The following is a 19,089-nucleotide window of genomic DNA, read 5'->3' as shown; positions in this document are numbered from 1 at the left end:
GTAGAAGAGAGAGTAAAAATACATATAACGGGTTTTGTGTCATCAAAGGATACTATTTTTGTGCATATGAAACTTGACTAGCTCAAATGAACTAATGTTCAGAACTAACAGAGGTAATCACATTTACTTGTAGAAACTTCATCAGTCTCAGAGATTGAGACCACTAGCTCAGAACAGAAAGAGGCTTCAGGCCCAGAGGATCTGACCACTTGAGATATCAGAGATGTACTTTGTGCTACAGCTCAGTGCATTTGGCTGTTTAGTATCCTCAGGGTTTTTACTCATAATCTCTGTACTTGTCCTGCATCTTCCAAGAAATTAATGCTTTTGGAGCATTAATTGCGTTAAGTGTGGCAGGCTGCAGCAGCAGGCACAGCCCTGAGGGTACCTAACTTGTTCGCTTGTGCTACTTTGGAAACTAGATGAGAGATTTGGTGCTTTAAAGCTTCCAAGCTGAAGCACAAGCACCAAGAGCCTGCATAAGCACCAGGATGGAGGGAGTCATCCATGGCCTTATGCGCTTCATGTATTAAGAGAGCGTTTGGGCTTTGGTCACAAATTGGAGGGGGAAAAAAAAAAAAGTGATGTGGGATGGGATCACTGGGTGGCTGCAACCCCTTTGAGGAGATGGTAGCCTGGATTTTACATTCCTTGTCTCTGTCATTGACACCCCCGCACTTTCTTGCATGTGGGAGCAATTTCTAAACTGGCATATAACCAATGCAGATTGCTCTAGAATTTTCTTGAAGCATCACAAGACCTTGAAGCAGGGTTGCCTCTAGAAGGGTGACATAGTTTTCTTGCCTTGTTCACTGTACCTTCTTCTCCTCAGTGCCATGTTCAGGTGAAAGTTCTGAGCTTTCATTTTGCCTGATTCGGCTCTGAGGTCTGGATCTGTTCTTATTAATGCCATTTCAAGGACACTGAAATAAAACAAGTATCAGTGAGAGAACAGGAAGACCTGAATTCTCTGAGTGGAAACACCATAGCCATTGGGGAGGTTTTCTACAAGGGCACGCTGGCAAAAATTTTTAACCAGAGCTGGATCTCTACAATTCTCATTCTGGGAAAAAGCTTGATGTTATCCAGCTGTCCTCAGATACGTAGTAGCATCTGATACTTTGGTCCTTCATTTCGTTTTTTTCCCTTCTCCTGAGTGCTTTGAATCACTGCAGTTGGCCCTGTGTGACAAGGAACCTTCTTGTTGCTTTTGGAAATGCCTCCCTGTGCCCATGATTTCACCTGGCCTCAGGTGATCACTTCTGAAATACTGAGCACTGGAGGGTTGGTGTGAGGTAGACTTGCATTTGTTCCCATCCCCTTAGTCTGCACCACAGGCTCAGAGCTCAGCCTCTAACTCTCTTTTCCTTTCCTGCCAGACCCTGGATGGGCGCATCATAGTACGTAGCCATGCCCGGGTGTCATCCCTGACTCTCAAAGAAATTCAGTACACAGATGCTGGAGAATATGTATGCACAGCCAGCAACGCCATCGGGCAGGACTCCCAAGCCATGTACCTTGAAGTGCAGTGTAAGAAGTGGAGGATGGGGTGGGGAGGGTGTTCATGTGTTTAGAGGGGGGACTGTTTTGATTTCCTTTTCCTGTGATGAGACTGAGGCACCTACGGCTAGGGAAATGTGTGTTGTTTAGGTAGAGGGCATGGGAAGCAACTCGGTCTGAAATAATTTTGTTGGAGACATACTGCTGTGTGCACACATGCAAATGTTTGCTCTAGCTGTCTCCAGCTGGGATACTGTTTGCACCTTGGGAAGATTAAGGGCCATGAATCTGCCGCAGTCCCGTTTGTTGGGTGCATCAGAGTTCTTTCCTAGGAGAACTTCCTGCTATGCACTTCCCTAGATGCATAGCGTGCTCTTTGCTCCTCCTTCCACACTGCGTTAGGAGCAGCTTTTGGGACTGAGTAGGTTACCTCCTTACATCCTTCAGCAAAAGACAGCACCCATCCCCCTAGATAAGACGGCAGTTCCCGTTTCCTATATTAGATTCCCTTCCCCACATTAAACTGGACCCCAGACAAGGGATCCTTAAAGTGAGGCTGACTGGGCTACTTTAGGAGATTTTCTGGCTCAAATTGCCTTCACAAATGTGTTTGTCTTTCAGATGCCCCCAAGCTTCAGGGCCCTGTGGCTGTCTATACCTGGGAAGGGAATCAAGTGAACATTACCTGTGAGGTATTTGCTTACCCCAGTGCTGTCATCTCCTGGTTCCGGGATGGACAGCTGCTTCCCAGCTCAAACTACAGCAACATCAAGATCTACAACACTCCATCGGCAAGCTACCTGGAGGTGAGGAAAAGCAAGGAGGGGAGAAGGCATATGCAGCCAGGAAGACTCAGTGCTATCAAATAATTTATGTTCCTGATGTTGAAGGAGTGAAGTCTTTTGTTAGGGCACCCTGTTGGTAAACAGGAAGTTGTGTAGTGTTTCTGGCACATAAATGCTAAGAAAATCAGGTAATAGAAGACACCACCCCCTCCTTGCCTTTGACTTTCTGCCCGCTGCAATTCTCCCCTCTGTGGACAGCCGTCAGTGTTAGCACGTGTACTTTTATTGTGGCTTCTCTCCCCAGCAAAATACAGAGTGCATTCACAGAGTGAAAAGGGTTTTCTGATCTGAGCATGAGCCTTCATTCCTTCCACAGGTGACACCAGACTCTGAAAATGACTTTGGGAATTATAACTGCACTGCTGTGAACCGCATTGGCCAGGAGTCCTCAGAGTTCATTCTTGTGCAGGCAGGTGAGCATCCCAGGCAGGGAGATAAGGAAATGCGTATGCAGCCCTTGAGCTGAGGTGACAGAGTGACTGTTCTTTTCTAGTTTGTGTTGGTGGGGTAGCAGGAGAGCCAGCTTCTACTTTCAGAGAGACTGTTCATAGATTTTTGCGTTGGGATGGGCTGTAGATAACAAAATCCTAAGTATCTCTGTTTCCTTGTTTCTGAAGGATCTCATTCTTTTCTGTGCTTCCAGTACACTTTGACAGACATTGCATATGTGTGTATGCATGCATGTGTGCTTCTCAAAAACAGCAAAATATTCCTAATAGTACAGGTAGTGCAAGACAGAAACCTCAGAGCACTATGTACCAACCAAAGAGGCCCAATGTCTGACTGCATGACAGACTGGAAGGGCCTCTGGTGTCCTTTCAGGGCTGCCATAGAGACAGATTTAGGAATGGTCAGGCTATGTATTGGAGTGCCCTATGGAAGAGACTGTAGGGACAGAATAGCATCCAGGATGCTCTTGCTACTCTACTCTGGTTGTCCTCTTTTGAAGAAGGTACTGTAAGTCTCCAGTCTCTTGGAGGAGAGACAAGATGAAGGTCTCTGCACTGTCTAATTAGCATTCTTAAAAGCCCTCTTAACAGCCTTCCCCTCCTGAGGGGAGGCTCAGGCCTACCCTTCTCCTCTCCTTTGTAAAACCACGACAAGGGTATGTTTGATATTCCCAGTTTTCTGTTTTCTTTGCCACAGGAGCTTGTTTCCCACTGTCTTCTGTATCACTGGTTGTTTTCCCTTCCTCCCCCAGATACTCCGTCCTCTCCTTCCATTGACAGAGTGGAGCCCTATTCCAGTACTGCCCAGGTGGAGTTTGATGAGCCTGAAGCTACCGGCGGGGTGCCCATCCTCAAGTACAAAGCAGAGTGGAGGGCACTGGGCGAGGGAGAATGGCATTCGATGTTGTATGATGCAAAAGAAGGTAGGATGATAAAACAAGATGTTACCTCCCCCACCTGCGTCTCAAAAGACTTTCCTTTAGGGGAAAGCCAGAGTGGAGGGTTCCATAGCTTTGCAATTTCAGCTCCTATATTAAGGCCCCAGACAAGTTCTTAAACATTTGCTTTGCAGTGACACCTTGAATTTTCAGTTGGAAACGAGGGCCCTGCTGTGCTGATAGCTCTACGTATGTGACAGGGCACCAGCCTTCTCCACCTACAGAGTGTGTGTTATAGCACGATGTTCATCTCTGTATCCCTTCCTTGTTTGCACCATCCTGTGTGAATAAGGTGAAAAACCCTGTGCCTGGTATCGAATGAGGCTTCACTTGCTGACTGGGGAGTGACTGTGTGCTTCCTACAGAAGGCTTTTCAAGCCTTGTCTGTCAGCCCCTTTAGTTACCCTTCTGTTCCCCTTGGAACATAAACCCTCCTATTCCAGAAGCAAGTTTAACTCCCATCACACCCTGTCTTGTTATAGCAATCTGTAGGAATACACGCTGCTTAAATCTAGTAAACTAAAGGAATTTTGATTTGGGAGGACTGTGAAGAGGACAGTTCTATTTCAGAGCTGAGTCTTCCACTGCCAGTCCTGGCTGGAACTGAAATTCTTCTTTTAGGTCCCCACTGGAGTGATGTGATCATAGTTAGAGTCAGGTTTATTTTTCTTATTTCTCCCTTTGTGTCTGTGCAGGAAATACAGAGCTTATTTCTTTCTTCATATCACAGTGACCCCACAGCAGGTTCTTTCCATCTCTTACATTGTGTCTGACCTTATAGATTGTTAAAGGAGAGCAATGGGTTTCTCCTACTAAGGGCTCTGCTTTCAGTTGGATCATGCAGCCCAACAGATGAGCAGTTCTAGGTGGTCTGTCTACTACAGTCAGAGCCCCACATGACAGTGGTCTTGAAGAGCATTATTCAGGGAGTTCCTTGGCACAGGCCAAGGGCTGATGCCCTCTGGTGTCTACCACGAACGCTGCTACATCTCCTCTAGAAAGGCTGTGGCCATACACCTCTCTAATCGGCTGGTTGATACAGAGGTGGTAGCTCTGACCTTTCTCTTTGCCTGCACTGTTTATGTGAGGCTGGGCCCAGAAGAGGGCTCTGTTACATGGGGTGAGCGTGGCAAAAGTATACAGTAGAAACATGGCATTTATTGTTGACTTAAAGCCTCAGCCTTTCTTTGCTTTTCCTCCCTTGTTTCTGCAACAGCAAATGTGGAGGGCATGATCACTATCACTGGCCTGAAACCTGAAACAACCTACTCTGTGAGACTGTCTGCGGTCAATGGCAAGGGTGTGGGTGAGATTAGCCTGCCATCCGACTTCAAGACACAACCAGTTCGTAAGTAAAACTGAGACCTCCCGCTGCTTCTCTGGTTCTCTTTCCTTGCATCTTTCCAGGGAATCTCTGTCATGCATGGATGACACCTTGTTCTCTTGCAGACCTTGCTGCACCCTTTGTTTTTGTTGTGCTTTTTGGTTGTAGTGAATTTCATTACTAATGAAAAAAATTCTTAGAAGGTAGAAGGCAGAGGAACTATTTTATTTGCACTAGTTTGTGCCCTGGGTTACTAGTATAAACTTTGTATTGTCAAAGAGAAGGGGCTGTGCAATGGAGAGTTTTAATAATAAAAAGCAGCGAGTTGAGAAGGGCATTGGTCATAGAGAATGTAATGTCATTGTCGCAAAGCAGGCTTTTTTGCAAATCAGGAATTAAGAGATTCGGCATAGGACTGGCCATGAACTGTGGAAGGAGAGGGAGGGAGAGGGATTTCTCTTTTCTGCAAATCACTGATTTAAGATACCCATGCAGCACGTAACGTGATTTTCCACAGGCTCTTGTCTGCTGTACTTGGGTAATCTTCCACTCCAATGGCAGGATGCTCTGCTGTGACCTAACACTTTCCCTCCTGTTTCAACCAGGAACAAAAGAGGCAAGAATTAAAAACCAGAGTGTTATTCAAGACAGGAAGGAGAGAAGGAGGGGAAAAAAAAGGTGTAGAGTGGCTAGGGGAGATGTGACAAAAGCAGGCAGGGGAGTGGTGGTCTGTTATCCTTCTACACAGCCTCATCCAAGTATTAAGATCTGTATTCAGCTGCCCACAACTCCTGGGGTTCTTCTTTCCCATTCCCCTTGCATTTAGATCTACAGCCTATTCTTCTTCCCACCATCACACCCATACTTGTGTACCTATTTCATAGCTCTTCTGAAACCACTGTGCAGGACCTTCTCCTGAATACAGAGCTAGCAATATTCCTAGCCCATGTATGTGCATGCTTTGAGGCAGTGCATGGTCTTGATTTTGTCTGCCAACTTCTGCCTCACCAGAATTGCTGAGCAGTATGGGACAGTATACATGCCTTGTTGCTTGGAAATCCCAGGCTCTGTGCAGTAAGCCAGCCCTTACAATTGACGTCTAGTCTGTTGTGATAACTCCTGTAACCTACCCCACTCCCTAGGGTTGGATTTGAGACAGCTGGTGGTATTTTGATTTTCCAGCTCCATGTTCTCTATCTCCTCTTCTCACCTCTTCTACATTTTTTTTTTCTATCTTCGTCTTTTCTTTTTGTCTGTGTTCCATCCATGGAAAAACTGCAGGCATCCCTCACTCACGTAAGTGCCTCTCTGCATTTCTTTCACTCTCTTTTTATGTTCCTAGAGTGTTCCTCTAACATACATAACATTAGCTTTTAATCTAGTACCTTTTTCCTCTCAGGGTCTTTAGAAATGCAGTAACTGGTACTGTCCGTTACCTAACAAGACTGACACTAAAATAGTCATCCTACTATGGGTAATACTGCTCTTTTTAGAACAGAATTAGGGGTTAACATCTTTGTCTTTATTGTAAAGCATGCAATTCAAATATTTGATTTAGTGATTGTCTACTAATAATAGTTAGCTTGTTGATTATGGAGTGGAGTAGCAGAAGGCTTCATGTTTATCAATCGATTAAAAATTTTCAAATTTTAATGAAATGTATATAATTCAGGAAAAAAAAAAACAGGAGAAAGTTTTAGCTAAATTGAAGATCTGGTTTAGACCAATTAAGAGCCAACCAAAAACTTCATAATTTTGAATATCTTCACAATTTTGAAAACAAAAACTCCAGGAAAAAAATTCACATTTTTTGCCTCTTCTCACTAATACTTTTTACCATTAGCAGTGTTTGGACAGTCTTCCAGCACTTGTGTAGATTGTATACTCAAATAAATAAATAAACCTCATACTAAATAAAAAATGCATGTTTCCCTCTTCCCAATGCAAAATGAGTTAGAGAGATTTGATGGATATGTTTGTCAGTTGGGTTCAGTGAAACATTGTATGCTCCATAGCTTTGTGCCTTTCAAATCGGAGTTAATCAATGGCAGCTAAAAGAAACCTCTTTATCTAAGTGAGCATTCTGTTTATTAAAGTATGTGTCCTTGTGGTGAACTGTTGTTATTCCCAAGATTGCATGGGTAAGCTTTATGAAGCTGCTGCCGCATTCTTTGAGATTGCTGAAGCTGAAGTAAAAAAAGAAAGATGAATTTTTTTTACCCTAATTACAGGATTTGAATCATGCTTGTGCTATTTTTCCTTAGAGATTGTATTATACAAAAGCTTGGTCTTCGTGGACCATTAACAGGATGAATGGATTGGTAATCAAGGTGGATGAATGAATGGACAGTTGGATAGACAGAATTGCAATTTGCAGTAGTTAGAGTCAACTGGGAGACATGTTTCCAGAACATATGTGCAGTCCGTTGCCTAAAATTGTTTCAAGCCTGTTAATTTCGGTAGAAGCAATATATCCCTTATATGAAGTTAATCATGGTTAGTATTATAACTATCAGGCAAATGATTTGGTAGGCCCTTCTGAATTGGACATAGTCAACGATACACAAGGGAGGTAAGGGCTTAGGTATTCAGTCTCTGTGCAGATCAGTACCACAGGAAAAGGGAAAAGATCCAATTAAGAAGAGAGGAAAAAGAACATTAAAAGCTTTGTTTCAGCCACATGGACAGATCTGTCTGCCAAGCCTCATATTCATCACCTGGGTACAGGTACGTGGCTTTGAAGAACATAAAATCACGCTTGTAGTAGAGTTTTTTTGCTTTATTTTTAATGTGGCAATTGGCTATCGATTGGTCTGTAGTCCCTAACTCTGCTCCCTTTTAGGGTAAGTTCCATTTCTTTTTTTTCCTTCTTTGTGGCCTATAACATTTTTTTCATTTACAAATTAAATTCTGCTGATGCTCTTTCAAGCACATTTATGCCTTGCAGCTGTGATCCTTCAAAGCATTTGGTTCTCTTAATTCTTTCTCTGCTCTCTGGGGTTCTCAAAGCCCATCTCAGATCATGAACTGGGTTGCAGCAATGGTGAAGAGATTGTTGGCACAACAGAAATGCTGTTTTTCATCTGTGCTGGAATTCCAGTCACACAATATTACCTGTTTGTGGACAAAGTCAAAATCAGGAAAAAGTTGGGTGTCCATTAGTCTGGTGTGATTTGAAGATCACAAAAATGTTTCAGAAGTTTTACAGGAAAGAATGCAAAAACTGTGTTTTGAAACCAGCCAAGGCTGTATTTTCAGACTAGCCAAAGCAACTAGTTTTCCTTGCCCTATTATTTAAAGTTTCTACTTGACTGTAAAAGCTGACACCATTTTTTAATGCCTGCTGAGATATGTCCGTAGTTATTTTGATTTTTTTAATTTTCCTCAATAAGCAAAAAGTAGTTTCTTTCTTAGAGGCACATGAAGGCCCAAGTAATTAGTGATAATGATGTACTATACTAGCATAGATGAGAGTTGTGGGGTTGGGAGGATATCTGTCTAACTTGACCTGGGTTTGTATTTTCATCCCAACAATTTGCTCTTTTTCTGCATTTCCTTTTCCTTATAAATCTGAAGACAAACAAAGGCTGCATACAGACCTTGTGAACGGTTTCTTTTTGAGCCCCAGCTGTTTCTTGCTGTTGTGCAGGTGGGACCCAAACGTGTGTTACACCATGAGAGTGTGTGTATGGTGTTCGGTTTTGATATCAAAATATCTTAATGTAAAAAAACCAAACCAACAAAACAACACTAAAATAATCCCCAAATTCCACCTGGTCCTAAGATGGCAATAGTATAGTTAGCAATGGCCTTCACCAAAACAGTGTTCATGTAGGCTGTGTTTTGCTGCCATACACACAGTGCTGGCCAGCATTTCTGCTAGCCTTAAATGGCATTGGTTTGAACTCCTGGGAACATTGGTGAACAGTGGTGTGTGTTCAGTGATCCTGTGTTACAAGAAAGTTGGTTTAAAGCAAGAACTCACAGAGGATCCAAAATGCACATCTGCCAAAGTGCGCTTACTTTGCTTGTGCTCTATGTCCAGAGAGGCTTGATCTGACAAAATCTTACCAATTTGTTTTTTAGTTTTCCATCTTCTGGCAGCATTTAATAGGAATCAACTCCCCTTCTCACCTTCCTTTCTCTTTCTTTAGCAAGTACTGCTGCACCCACCTCCCGTTTAACAGAGAGTGAGTATGGTAGAAGAGGCTGTTATCTTTGTTCCACTTTGCTCTGCATGCATCTCCTCACTGCGTGTGGTGCAGTGTGCCTAACATCGTTGGGTGTTTTCCTTCTTTTCTGTAGATACATATTTTTATTTTTCTTTCCCTGAGTGAAAACTGAATCTTCAGGTAGAGGAACTACAGATAAGCATAAGTTTGATTTCCAGGACAGAGAAAAGCCACAGACAGCTCCCAGGTATGCTGGTCTCATGGAAGGAGAGAGAGCAAGAGAAAGATGTAGAATGAAACCCTGCCCATGTGAAAGCTGGTTGTTGTCACTGGCCTTTGCCATTAAGATTTCTGATCAGTTTGTGTTCCATTCTTGGGGATGTCTTATGGGATATGCTCAGCTTTTGTGGTGTGAAGCTAAATTTCCTGAAATGAGCTTAGCACAGCAAATTAAGAGTTTAGTTTCTCAGCTAAATAGAGCAGAAGATACTCAAGTGATCAGCAGGGTATGGCTTGTGCTTCCCTAAGCCTGTTACTAAGACACTTTCTGGAGCTGTGGAAGAAAACTAATTTCTTTATATCCTGCTTCATCATTTTTTTAAATCTGCATAATCAGATTTAGGCTGCAAACCGCACGAGGGTCTATTCTGTTCTCCCCTCACACCAGCAGCACCGATACCACCTTGGGAGGAAAAGGAATCCGTAGAATCATAGAATATCTCAAGTTGGAAGGGACCCATAAGGATTATCAAGTCCAACTCCCTGTTCCTCACACGACTACCTAAAACTAAACCATATGACTAAGAGCGTCATCCAGATGCTCCTTGAACTCTGACAGGCTTGGTGCTGTGACCACTTCCCTGGGGAGCCTGTTCCAGTGGCCGACCAGCCTCTCGGTAAAGGACCTTTTCCTAATGTCCAATCTGAACTTCCCCTAATGCAGCTTCATTCCATTTCCTCGTGTCCTATTGCTGGTCACCAGAGAGAGGAGATCAGCACCTCCCCCTCCGCTGCCCCCCTTGAGAAAGGTGTAGACTGTGATGAGGGCACCCCTCAGCCTTCTCTTCTCCAAGCTAAACAAACCCAGTGACCTCAGCCGCTCCTCGTAAGTCTTGCCCTCGAGACCTTTCACCATCTTGGTCTCCCTCCTCTGGACACACTTTAATAGTTTGATGTCCTTCTTATATTGAGGCACCCAAAACTGCACACAGTACTTGAGGTGGGGCCACCCAGTGCAGTGTAGAGTGGGACAATCTCCCCTCTCGACCAGCTAGCGATGCTGTGCTTAATGCACCCCAGGACACAGTTGGCCCTTTTGGCTGCCAGGGCACACTGTTGACTCATATTCAACTTGCCATCAACCCAAACTCCCAGATCTCTTTCTGTGAGGCTGCTCTCCAGCCTCTCAAGATGTCTGATTTACCCCTCTGTAGCTGTAGTTCTCTTGAAGAGAGAACATGAAGAACATGACAGAAGACATGACGGTGACAATTCTTTTGTTTTTAAAGATGTTGTATAGAATATATAGAGAAATCACTCGCAGCTCATGAGGAAGTCATTCTTCCCATGACTTTTGGAAGTAGACATATTCTTCTTTGTCTTACTGTCCTGGTAATCCTTGTATTCAGTGCTTGTACAGTCTGTCTTTGCTCTTGGTAGCGGAGTGCTTAGCAGCATTCCCAAGGGGATTTCAGTCTGTCAGCTTCTCTCAAAACTGTCTTATTTCTCAAGGGTGTTCACGCCTTGTTGGACTGTTAGATCTTTTTTCCTTCTCTCTGCCTGTACCCTGGCCCTAGTGCATGGAGGTGAGAAAGAACAGTGCATTAGGAGGGTAAAGTTCTCTTTAGTCCTTGCTCCTTGTTGGGCAAAAGCTAGCAGTGGGGTGCTGCTCTAGAGGGCCACCCAGAAATTCCAGTACTTAATGGGCTAGCAACATGTAAACCTAAGTTGTTATTTGGGCCAGAAGTAGGCAAAAATGCTGTAGCTGTCTCTGAAATTGGATTCAGAGCTTCAAAACTTTTTAGGATGAAAAGGCATCAGCAGGGACCCTTGGAGCCGTAGCTTGCTGAGGAACCATGCAGTGTAGGCTGGCTTCCCTTTCACGTGGAGGGGCCTGCATCTGGCAGCACAACTCTCCCTGTGGAGAGGGGTTGGAAAACAGCAGCAGCAGAGCACAATTTTTGCAGCCTCTTCGGGTAATACACATCTGTCGTAAGGATTCAGTATCATTCTCACTCTCCCCTCATTAGACTTCCTCTCTTTCCTTTCTATCACACCTGCCCCTGCCTCTTATAACTTATTTACATGGTATGCTTCACCTTTACATGTCCTATCTGTCCTTCATGTTTCCATAGCAACTCAGCCTCTTGCTGAATCTGAAAGCTCAGAGCCACCAAGTGAGTAGATGGGAACTGCTCCCCTTCGGTTCGGAGTGCTATTTGTTATGCTGTAGCCCTTCTATCAAGGGAATTAAAGTGCTATACCGCATTATTTTGATGTCTGTTAACCAACTATCTGGCATTAATATGTCGTGTGAGCATGTAGCTGTTAAGAACCCAGCATGATACCACTCTTCCTCCTCTTCCTGTCGTCCTACCAAGCATGCGGTAAAAAATGGAAATATAAGATTTAGAAGAAACATGGAGGGGGAGAAAGAGGGGAAAAAAAAGAAATTTGAATAATCATTTCCAAAAGGGATGTTTAAAGCTGCCTTTGCAGAAGGGATGTGGGCTAAATAATCTTCTTGCTACCCTGCCTTGCTCTATTTTCTGTGAATTTAGGGAGATACAGTTGATATTACAACTATGGATGTTGGATGTTGAAAGAAGATGCAAATGAAGAGGTAGAATATCTTACAGGAGAGAGGATTGGGGGAAGAGGGAGCATTGCCCCATCTTACCACTGATGCCCTGCCTGCATTAAAAAGGGTCTAAGACTTCACAAGAAGTCCATATCCAAAATGGGAATTGGATTCAGATTCCCCTCAGTTCTTGCTCGGCACCTTGTTGGTTAGACAGCCATTCCTAGTGAGACTGAGTCAGGTGAGCAGATGCTTCCATGCTGGATTGGAGTAGTCTAAGGAAAAACAGCTAAAACTTGCATTAGTTGATTTGTACGTAAAAGAACCATTTTGAAACATCTGGTTTAGACTAGCTGTTAAGAGTTCAGTGACACACCTTCCTGATACTGAGTGGATGTATCAAATGTGTGATTTTAATCCCTACTTGTAGGAGACTTGCAGCCAATCACATGCCAATATGAAAGCCAAGCAAATATTTGCAACAGTCCTGGGAAAAAAAAAAACAAAACACTTAAGGAAAACATAGGTTTACATGGTGCATATGTGTGTTTTGAACAACTAATCGTTTCTACAAAGCCAAATGTTTTTCTTTTGATTTGCAATAATAAAATGTATGTGTTTCTGTGAATGTGGTCTTTAAGATAAAGACCTGTGTGTCTACCTGTAGTGGGTTAGAAATGGTTCATCACTTCTAAACAGAGAATGCTAAAAGCATGAAGTATGTGTTTATTTTGGGGTTTGGGATGGAGGGAGAGCATAGTATGGCTAGTCTAGAACTGTCAAAGGAATAAAAAAAAAAATTATTAATGCATTTATGACTGGCACGTTCCATGTTCTTACACATCGCATGAAATGTCCTTTTATCTCCCAGTGACCACAACGAACGCTTTCCTTCTTGCAGTATTTTTCATGTATACAACATGCCAAATGATAATTCCTGATGCATCTGAAGTGGTAGTGGTTCTGTATTGCTGAAGAGAACTTTTAATTCAAATCAGACTTGGAGGGTGGGGTGGAGAGGACAAAGGGCAGGGGAAAGGTAGCAACCAGCAGGTCTACTAAAATAATCTTTTATTTTATTTCTTAGGAGGCAGAGACTCCATTATGGCTGTTCGTATGTGGGGCTAGGAGATAGCTTCATTTGTGAGGGGAAAATGTTGTGTTAATGTTTTGCAGAACATTCTTCGTTCCTTAAAAAGAATGGGTCTTTTTACCCAGAAAAGATAGTAAGAGCTGATTCATGATAAACATTTTCCACACTTTTTTTTTGTTTGGTTGGCGGAGGGGGGGTGTTGTTTGAGGGGGGGCGATGTTGGGTTTTTTAAGGGTAAAAGTTTCCATTTTCACTTACACTGAAGTTCAGGCTCTTATACTGAACAGAAGCAGATCTCACCTCTCACTGCCTCATTGTAATTTGTGTACATGTTAAATTTATGCAAATAGTAGACATATTTGTTTTGTATGCTACGTTGTTCTGCAGCTTATGAATATGCTATATTCAACAGCATAAAAGGGCATTGGCACAAGGCAGATGCTCTTATAACTTTGCATCATTTAATTATCGATGATGTTGCTGAATGATCTTGTGCTTTACCCTAACCTAACCTCACCTCAGTGGTTAAATGAATGAAACCAAGAGCAATTAGAAATTGAGAGCTGCTGTGTAGCATCATGAGGTCAGGAAAATGAAAAGTGGATCTAACTGAAACCCAATGAAGCTGAAGAGAGTTTCCTCGCTGACTTTAGTGAGTTTTTTACTTTATGTGATCAGTAACATATGGGAGATGTCTATAGTCATGTAAGAGGTTTAGGAACATGTATCTCCTTTGACTTAATCCTCTTAGGTTGCTCGGATAAATAGTTCTGTATCGGTGGCAGTAACGAAGTTTTTCTTGCAGCTCTCTCCACTGTGGAATCTGTTTTGCCTAGAAATGTTTGAGGTCACTTGAAAAAGGGTTGGTTTTTTTTTTTTCAGTTGAGGTACTAATTTGGGTCTTTCTTCTATCTAGTCTCCTGGTTTTCCAGAATCTATAGGAACCTTTGTCATATTTACTAAATACTGGCCAACGGATTCAAAAGTTGCAGGATCAGGGAGGTGGAGGACACTGAGCAAGAGACATGCAGGTGGAAAGCCAAGTGTGTTTTTTCTATAAAATCTGTGTTATCTTGCACAGTGCATCCAGTCAATTCAAAATAGGTTGCAGTCTTGGGAAAAACGTTACATGGGCATTCCAAGGAGTTGGTGATTCTTTTTGCTTTGGAATTTCTTTCCCCAAGAAAAGGGCCTGGCCACCAAGTATTTGTTATAATAAGATAGACGTGTGTGTGTGTGTGTGTGTGAAGCCTATTTACATAAAAAGTGAAAGTTTGATAGCAGCTGTTCATTAATACACTTATCTTTCAGACTCCCTCTTCTTTTTCCTTTCCCTTTCACTCATTCCAGATTTACCAGGAAGTAAGTACAGATGTGTATATTCTCTACCACTGTCTGTGTCCAACCAGAATCCAAGAGCTACTATTGCAGTGCCTCAAGGCAAACAATGCTGAGGTCCCTGTCTCCAAAGGAATTTAATGTTCAGAGACAACTCTAATCTAAGATCTAGTTAGCTATGGAATTAGGGAGAAGCATTTTCACAAAACAGACAAAACTGCAACTCTCCTTTTCATGCTTTTTAAAAAATAGGATCTGCAAGTAAGCTGGTCAATGGTCCATATCTCTTAACAAGCCCTGATAATAACAGTAGCTACAAAAGGCATTTTTATCAGGTTCCTTGATCCAGTAGTCCTGAGAGAGACAGAGCTGACTATGAAAGCCCTTGTGTTTTCAGATTCACTTAAGTACTGCCTGTGAATAGAAGCCTATGTGTACCAGCGCCTCGTTCCCTTGCCAGCTCCAAGACAATCAGTGTTCTGACTACCTGACTTCTACCTGTGACCATAGGATGAATTTCAAGGTTTTAAGCTAAAAACAGTATTTCCAAGTGTTTTCTGTGTCTTAGAAGCCTCATGCAAAGTAGCTTTTGGTTATATTTATACTGCTAATTTTGCCCTTGATCTTTGACTAAAGCTTTCTCTCAGGAGGAAGTGATCTCAAAGGCAACCGCTCTTGCCTGTTTTTAAATCTCATGTTATATTAAGCTTACTGGGGATTTGGAAATATGTTTCCTCATGAGCAGAAGACACTGAATGCCTTTCCAGGCAATCTCACAGTAACTCTTAAACTTCCCCCCTTCGTGATGCACCTGCCTAGAGTTCCATGAGTCTATGTTTATAACTAGAGACAGTGGATTGAAAGCTTAGATGTAACAAATTGATTTTACATCTTGTACCATCGGTTCTTTCCCCAGTAATGGTATGCCCTTAATCTTGTAAGATACAAGCACCCAAAAGATTAAGGGTTTAATTGTCGTTACACCAAATTAACCGGGAAGTACCAGAGCACTGTGAAGTAGCCTCATTAAGGTAAGACAGAGGAACAATCATGAAAAATGCAAGTTATAAAGTAGATAGTAATTTAGGAAGGGAAGTAGAGCATGGAGTTAGTGGTGTCCTCCAGTCCAACAAATGATGATTTTTTTTTTCCATTCCCCTGTCATACAGTCTGCGCACTTTTTCATCTCTTTCAGCAGTAGCTGTCTTCCTCGTGCCATCTTTGTAATTCATTTCCAGTGCAGAGCACTTCATTCCTCTCCTCGTTGACAGAAAAACCCCTTGCACAGTGTAATTCATTGTACATGACTCATGCCATTCTTTGAATCTTCAGGCTGAATGTGTTGGATGGAGCTTGTGCACTGTGAGTGATAACTGTCCGTCTGACCAAATTTTGGTTGCAGCTCTTTGGTCGAAACCTGCGTCCGTGGAAATGTATACACATAGTAGTTTTTTCTCTTTTTCAGTTGTTATTGTTGTTGATATTTAGGAAGACATTTCTTTCTGCAGAGAGGAGGATACATCAATATGAAATGCCAAGGTTTGTCTTCACTGAACTGTGTGGGCTATGATTTTGCCCATTTCACCTCTGCTGCCTGGACTGTTTCTGAATAACAATGTATTCCCTTTTTCTTTCCAACAGTCTTGTATCCGACAGTCTTGTGGATTCCTTCAGCTGTCCAAGTTCTGATGCACACTCTACAATAATTTTTTTCTTCTTTGACTTGGTATTAATAAGCAGTGATGCGGCTGTGCCTAACACTCACAAGGTCATAACTCAGTGCTTTCTATGGTTTAATATTCTTATATTTCCAGGCGATTTTACTGTCTCCCCAGTGTTTCTGATATATACTGGCTAATTTAATTTTGTTTCTATTTTATTTAGTCTGTAATTCTGTTGTTGATTTTTCCCTTGCCCATTGTTTACATCAGTTTTTTAATTTTTTTGTATTTTCCATGTGACCTCCTCCACTTTCCTTTCAACCAATCATGTGCGTGCGTATCATGTGACTTTGTCATGTGGCTTGCATGGTGCTGATGATGTCGTCCACGCTGGTGAACAGAAGGTAAAATATTTTGTTCTGATTGGTTGCCTAGATTTGGGGTGAGGATTCCCCTCTGGTCGGTGACCAGGGATCTCCAAATTCCATCACTCCAAAATCCTTCTACAAGCCTTTTGGAGAAGTCGCTCACCACTGCATGTGAAGAACTCAACTTCAGTCTTCCACACTGAGCTTGAAAAAACTTGGAAGGGAAAAAAAAAACCAAACCAAAAAAACCCCAAAACAAAAATCATGTGGCTCAGTCATTTGCTTCTTTCACTATCAGAATCCAACAGTCAGCGTCCTAGTAAGGCTCTAAAACTCTCTCTGGCTTTAACACCAATGGCAAAAATCCTTTTGCCTTTCACGGTACGAGTGTGCCAACTACAGACTGCTAGTTGTTGGGAGATTGTGGGTAAGATGCTCAGATAACGTGAGCACCGTATCTCCTGTTGCTTTAGCAACATTTTGACCTTATACAGTATATGTTTATATAGAGAGATATATATACACACACATTCACACTATACATATTTAGTAGCCTGTCAACAGGATCCAGAATTCCCTCTGTCTGAAATTTAGTTATTGGTAAGCATGTCACATTATGATTTAAGCAAGAAAATTTTCTATCATGGGTAAAACTTAAACATAGCTAGAGTGGGAACTATGTTTTTATAAAGTAGTATATATAGGCACACACAGAGTACATGATGGGAGCTAGACTTCGCACAATTTGCATCAGAAATACTATTGCACCTTTCTTGCCAGAGCACCTCATTCCTCCCACACGGTATCTCAGAGCCTGGCAAGGGATTTAATCTGAACTCATTTACCAGCAACAGTTACAGTAGCTGGTGATCTCCACGAAATCAAGAAGCAAATGATTGACCCTTGCAGCTTATGGAGATGAAATCAGTCTCCAAGTAAAGTGTGTGGTAGTGAATTCTGCAACCTTGTGATTTTTACAACTTCACTTAATACTCTGTGCATAATCTAAAGGGAGGGGGAGGGAGGGAAACTCCTGCTTTTCTGCTTCCCCAACTAAACAAATAATTTTGAAAACCAGGAAGCAATTGGTTTTTTTCAATTTATGAATTCTGAAATCACCTTATTGTCTTGGACCGTAACTAACACCAGTAACCTTCCCACATGACTGCATGCATGGAATCAGCCTCTGTTCCCCTAGTCTCTTCCCTCTCTGGTTGAAATCCAGGAGGATTGAAGACTTGGTTGTCTTGTTTTTGCATGTTCTTCTGTTTTTGTTCCGTATTCTTGATTGTTGATGTTTGCTTCTATTGTGTGCATTCTGAAGACTCCCTACCTATTCTTTCTCACCCATGTATATTTACCAGTTGTGGACACTTTCCATAGGTATGGCTGATGTTTGTTTCAAATTGTGACACTGTGGATCATAATCTAGTCCTACTTACATGATGGTCAGAGATTGCAGAAATCAGCTGCTTCCTTGTTCATGTGTTGCAGAAATTACCGTAGATTGCAGTTGTATTCTCTAAGCACAGCAAGGATGCAGGATCTTTCTTCGGTGCCAGCTGGGCAAGGATTTAAGCTCATAGTCTAAAATGCTGCAGTTGTCTAGTAACCAGTTTGAGCTGCTCTTCAAAGGTGGGCAGAAGGAACACATTTGATGGGAGCAGAGAAGAGATGTGATAAAAGGTCTCTATCATCTGCACTGCAATCATTTCTGAGGTCCAGCACGCATTCAGTGCCTTGCGACTAAGGAAAAGTTTGTGCTGCTTTTTCATATTCTCTTCTCTCCCCACCTCAAGTTTTCACTACAGCTGGATCCAGTCCTGGTGCTTGTGGCACTCTAAAAACCAGATAATTAAAAACAGTTAGCTGCTTCTGAAATCCAACTACATCAGACTAGTATTAGATCAAGGAAGCACTCTGAATATAAATTAAACAACGGTGAAAGGATACCAGGAGACATTTACTGCTTCCCTGCAGGAGGAGATTATTGGTGCTAATGGCTTAGTGGGAGTGGATAAAAAATAATTTGAAAATGTAATGGCTCAGAGCACTGTCCTCAGCTACCCTTACATCATGTGTATAGGAGCTAACAGGTAGTGATTCGGGCTTCAGAAGCATGCAGAACAGTTCCTTATTTCAAGTACAGTTGGTCAGATTCATTATGAGTTACATCTGAAACACAAAGAATGGATCTCTGAGGTTAACACTGGATTACTAGTGATATGTACCCTGACAGGGCAGTGCCATCATAAATAATGCTTCACTTCATGCATGTACTGTCCTGTATTCTTATCAGAGCAAAGCATTGACTTCTTCCTTTCTGAAAGTTACAAACTTGATTGCTGGAAAAGAAAGACCATGCAGTAACACTTAGGTGACTCCTGGGACCTGCACTGTAATCAAGTACAGTGCAGCAGTTGAGTAGCCCTTATGGAAGGCAGCAAAAAGTTTGTGCTGCTTCCTAGAAAGATAGGAGCTGCAAGACTGGAGTCACCCCTAGTCCCAGTGTCTTGTGTCTCATACTGGCCAGCAAGATGTTTCTGTCCTAAAATCTGATATTAGGCAAACCAATGCAGCAGGAGTCTTTCCTGATGTCAT

The 19,089-nt window shown here is 42.4% G+C and overlaps 1 protein-coding gene across 7 annotated transcripts in view; it reads left to right on the top strand.

Annotated features, from left to right (window-relative positions):
• Positions 1-19,089, top strand: part of NCAM1 (neural cell adhesion molecule 1) — a 150,517-nt gene that overhangs the window by 104,672 nt on the left and 26,756 nt on the right. For 6 of the 7 annotated variants that reach the window (XM_076358658.1, XM_076358652.1, XM_076358654.1 and 3 more), the window contains 5 exons: positions 1,380-1,530; positions 2,122-2,306; positions 2,662-2,758; positions 3,547-3,717; positions 4,949-5,080. In XM_076358658.1, the coding sequence (XP_076214773.1) occupies positions 1,380-1,530; positions 2,122-2,306; positions 2,662-2,758; positions 3,547-3,717; positions 4,949-5,080 (736 nt within the window). Of the gene's footprint in view, positions 1-1,379; positions 1,531-2,121; positions 2,307-2,661; positions 2,759-3,546; positions 3,718-4,948; positions 5,081-6,337; positions 6,353-9,210; positions 9,247-16,521; positions 16,525-19,089 lie in introns of all 7 variants that reach the window. The other variant, XM_076358657.1, reaches the window with a different exon arrangement.

This window comes from Aptenodytes patagonicus, chromosome 23 (assembly GCF_965638725.1).
Source record: "Aptenodytes patagonicus chromosome 23, bAptPat1.pri.cur, whole genome shotgun sequence".
Classification (NCBI taxonomy): domain Eukaryota; kingdom Metazoa; phylum Chordata; class Aves; order Sphenisciformes; family Spheniscidae; genus Aptenodytes; species Aptenodytes patagonicus.
The sequence above is the reverse complement of the archived record's forward strand: the minus strand, read 5'-3'. Positions and strand labels throughout refer to the sequence as shown.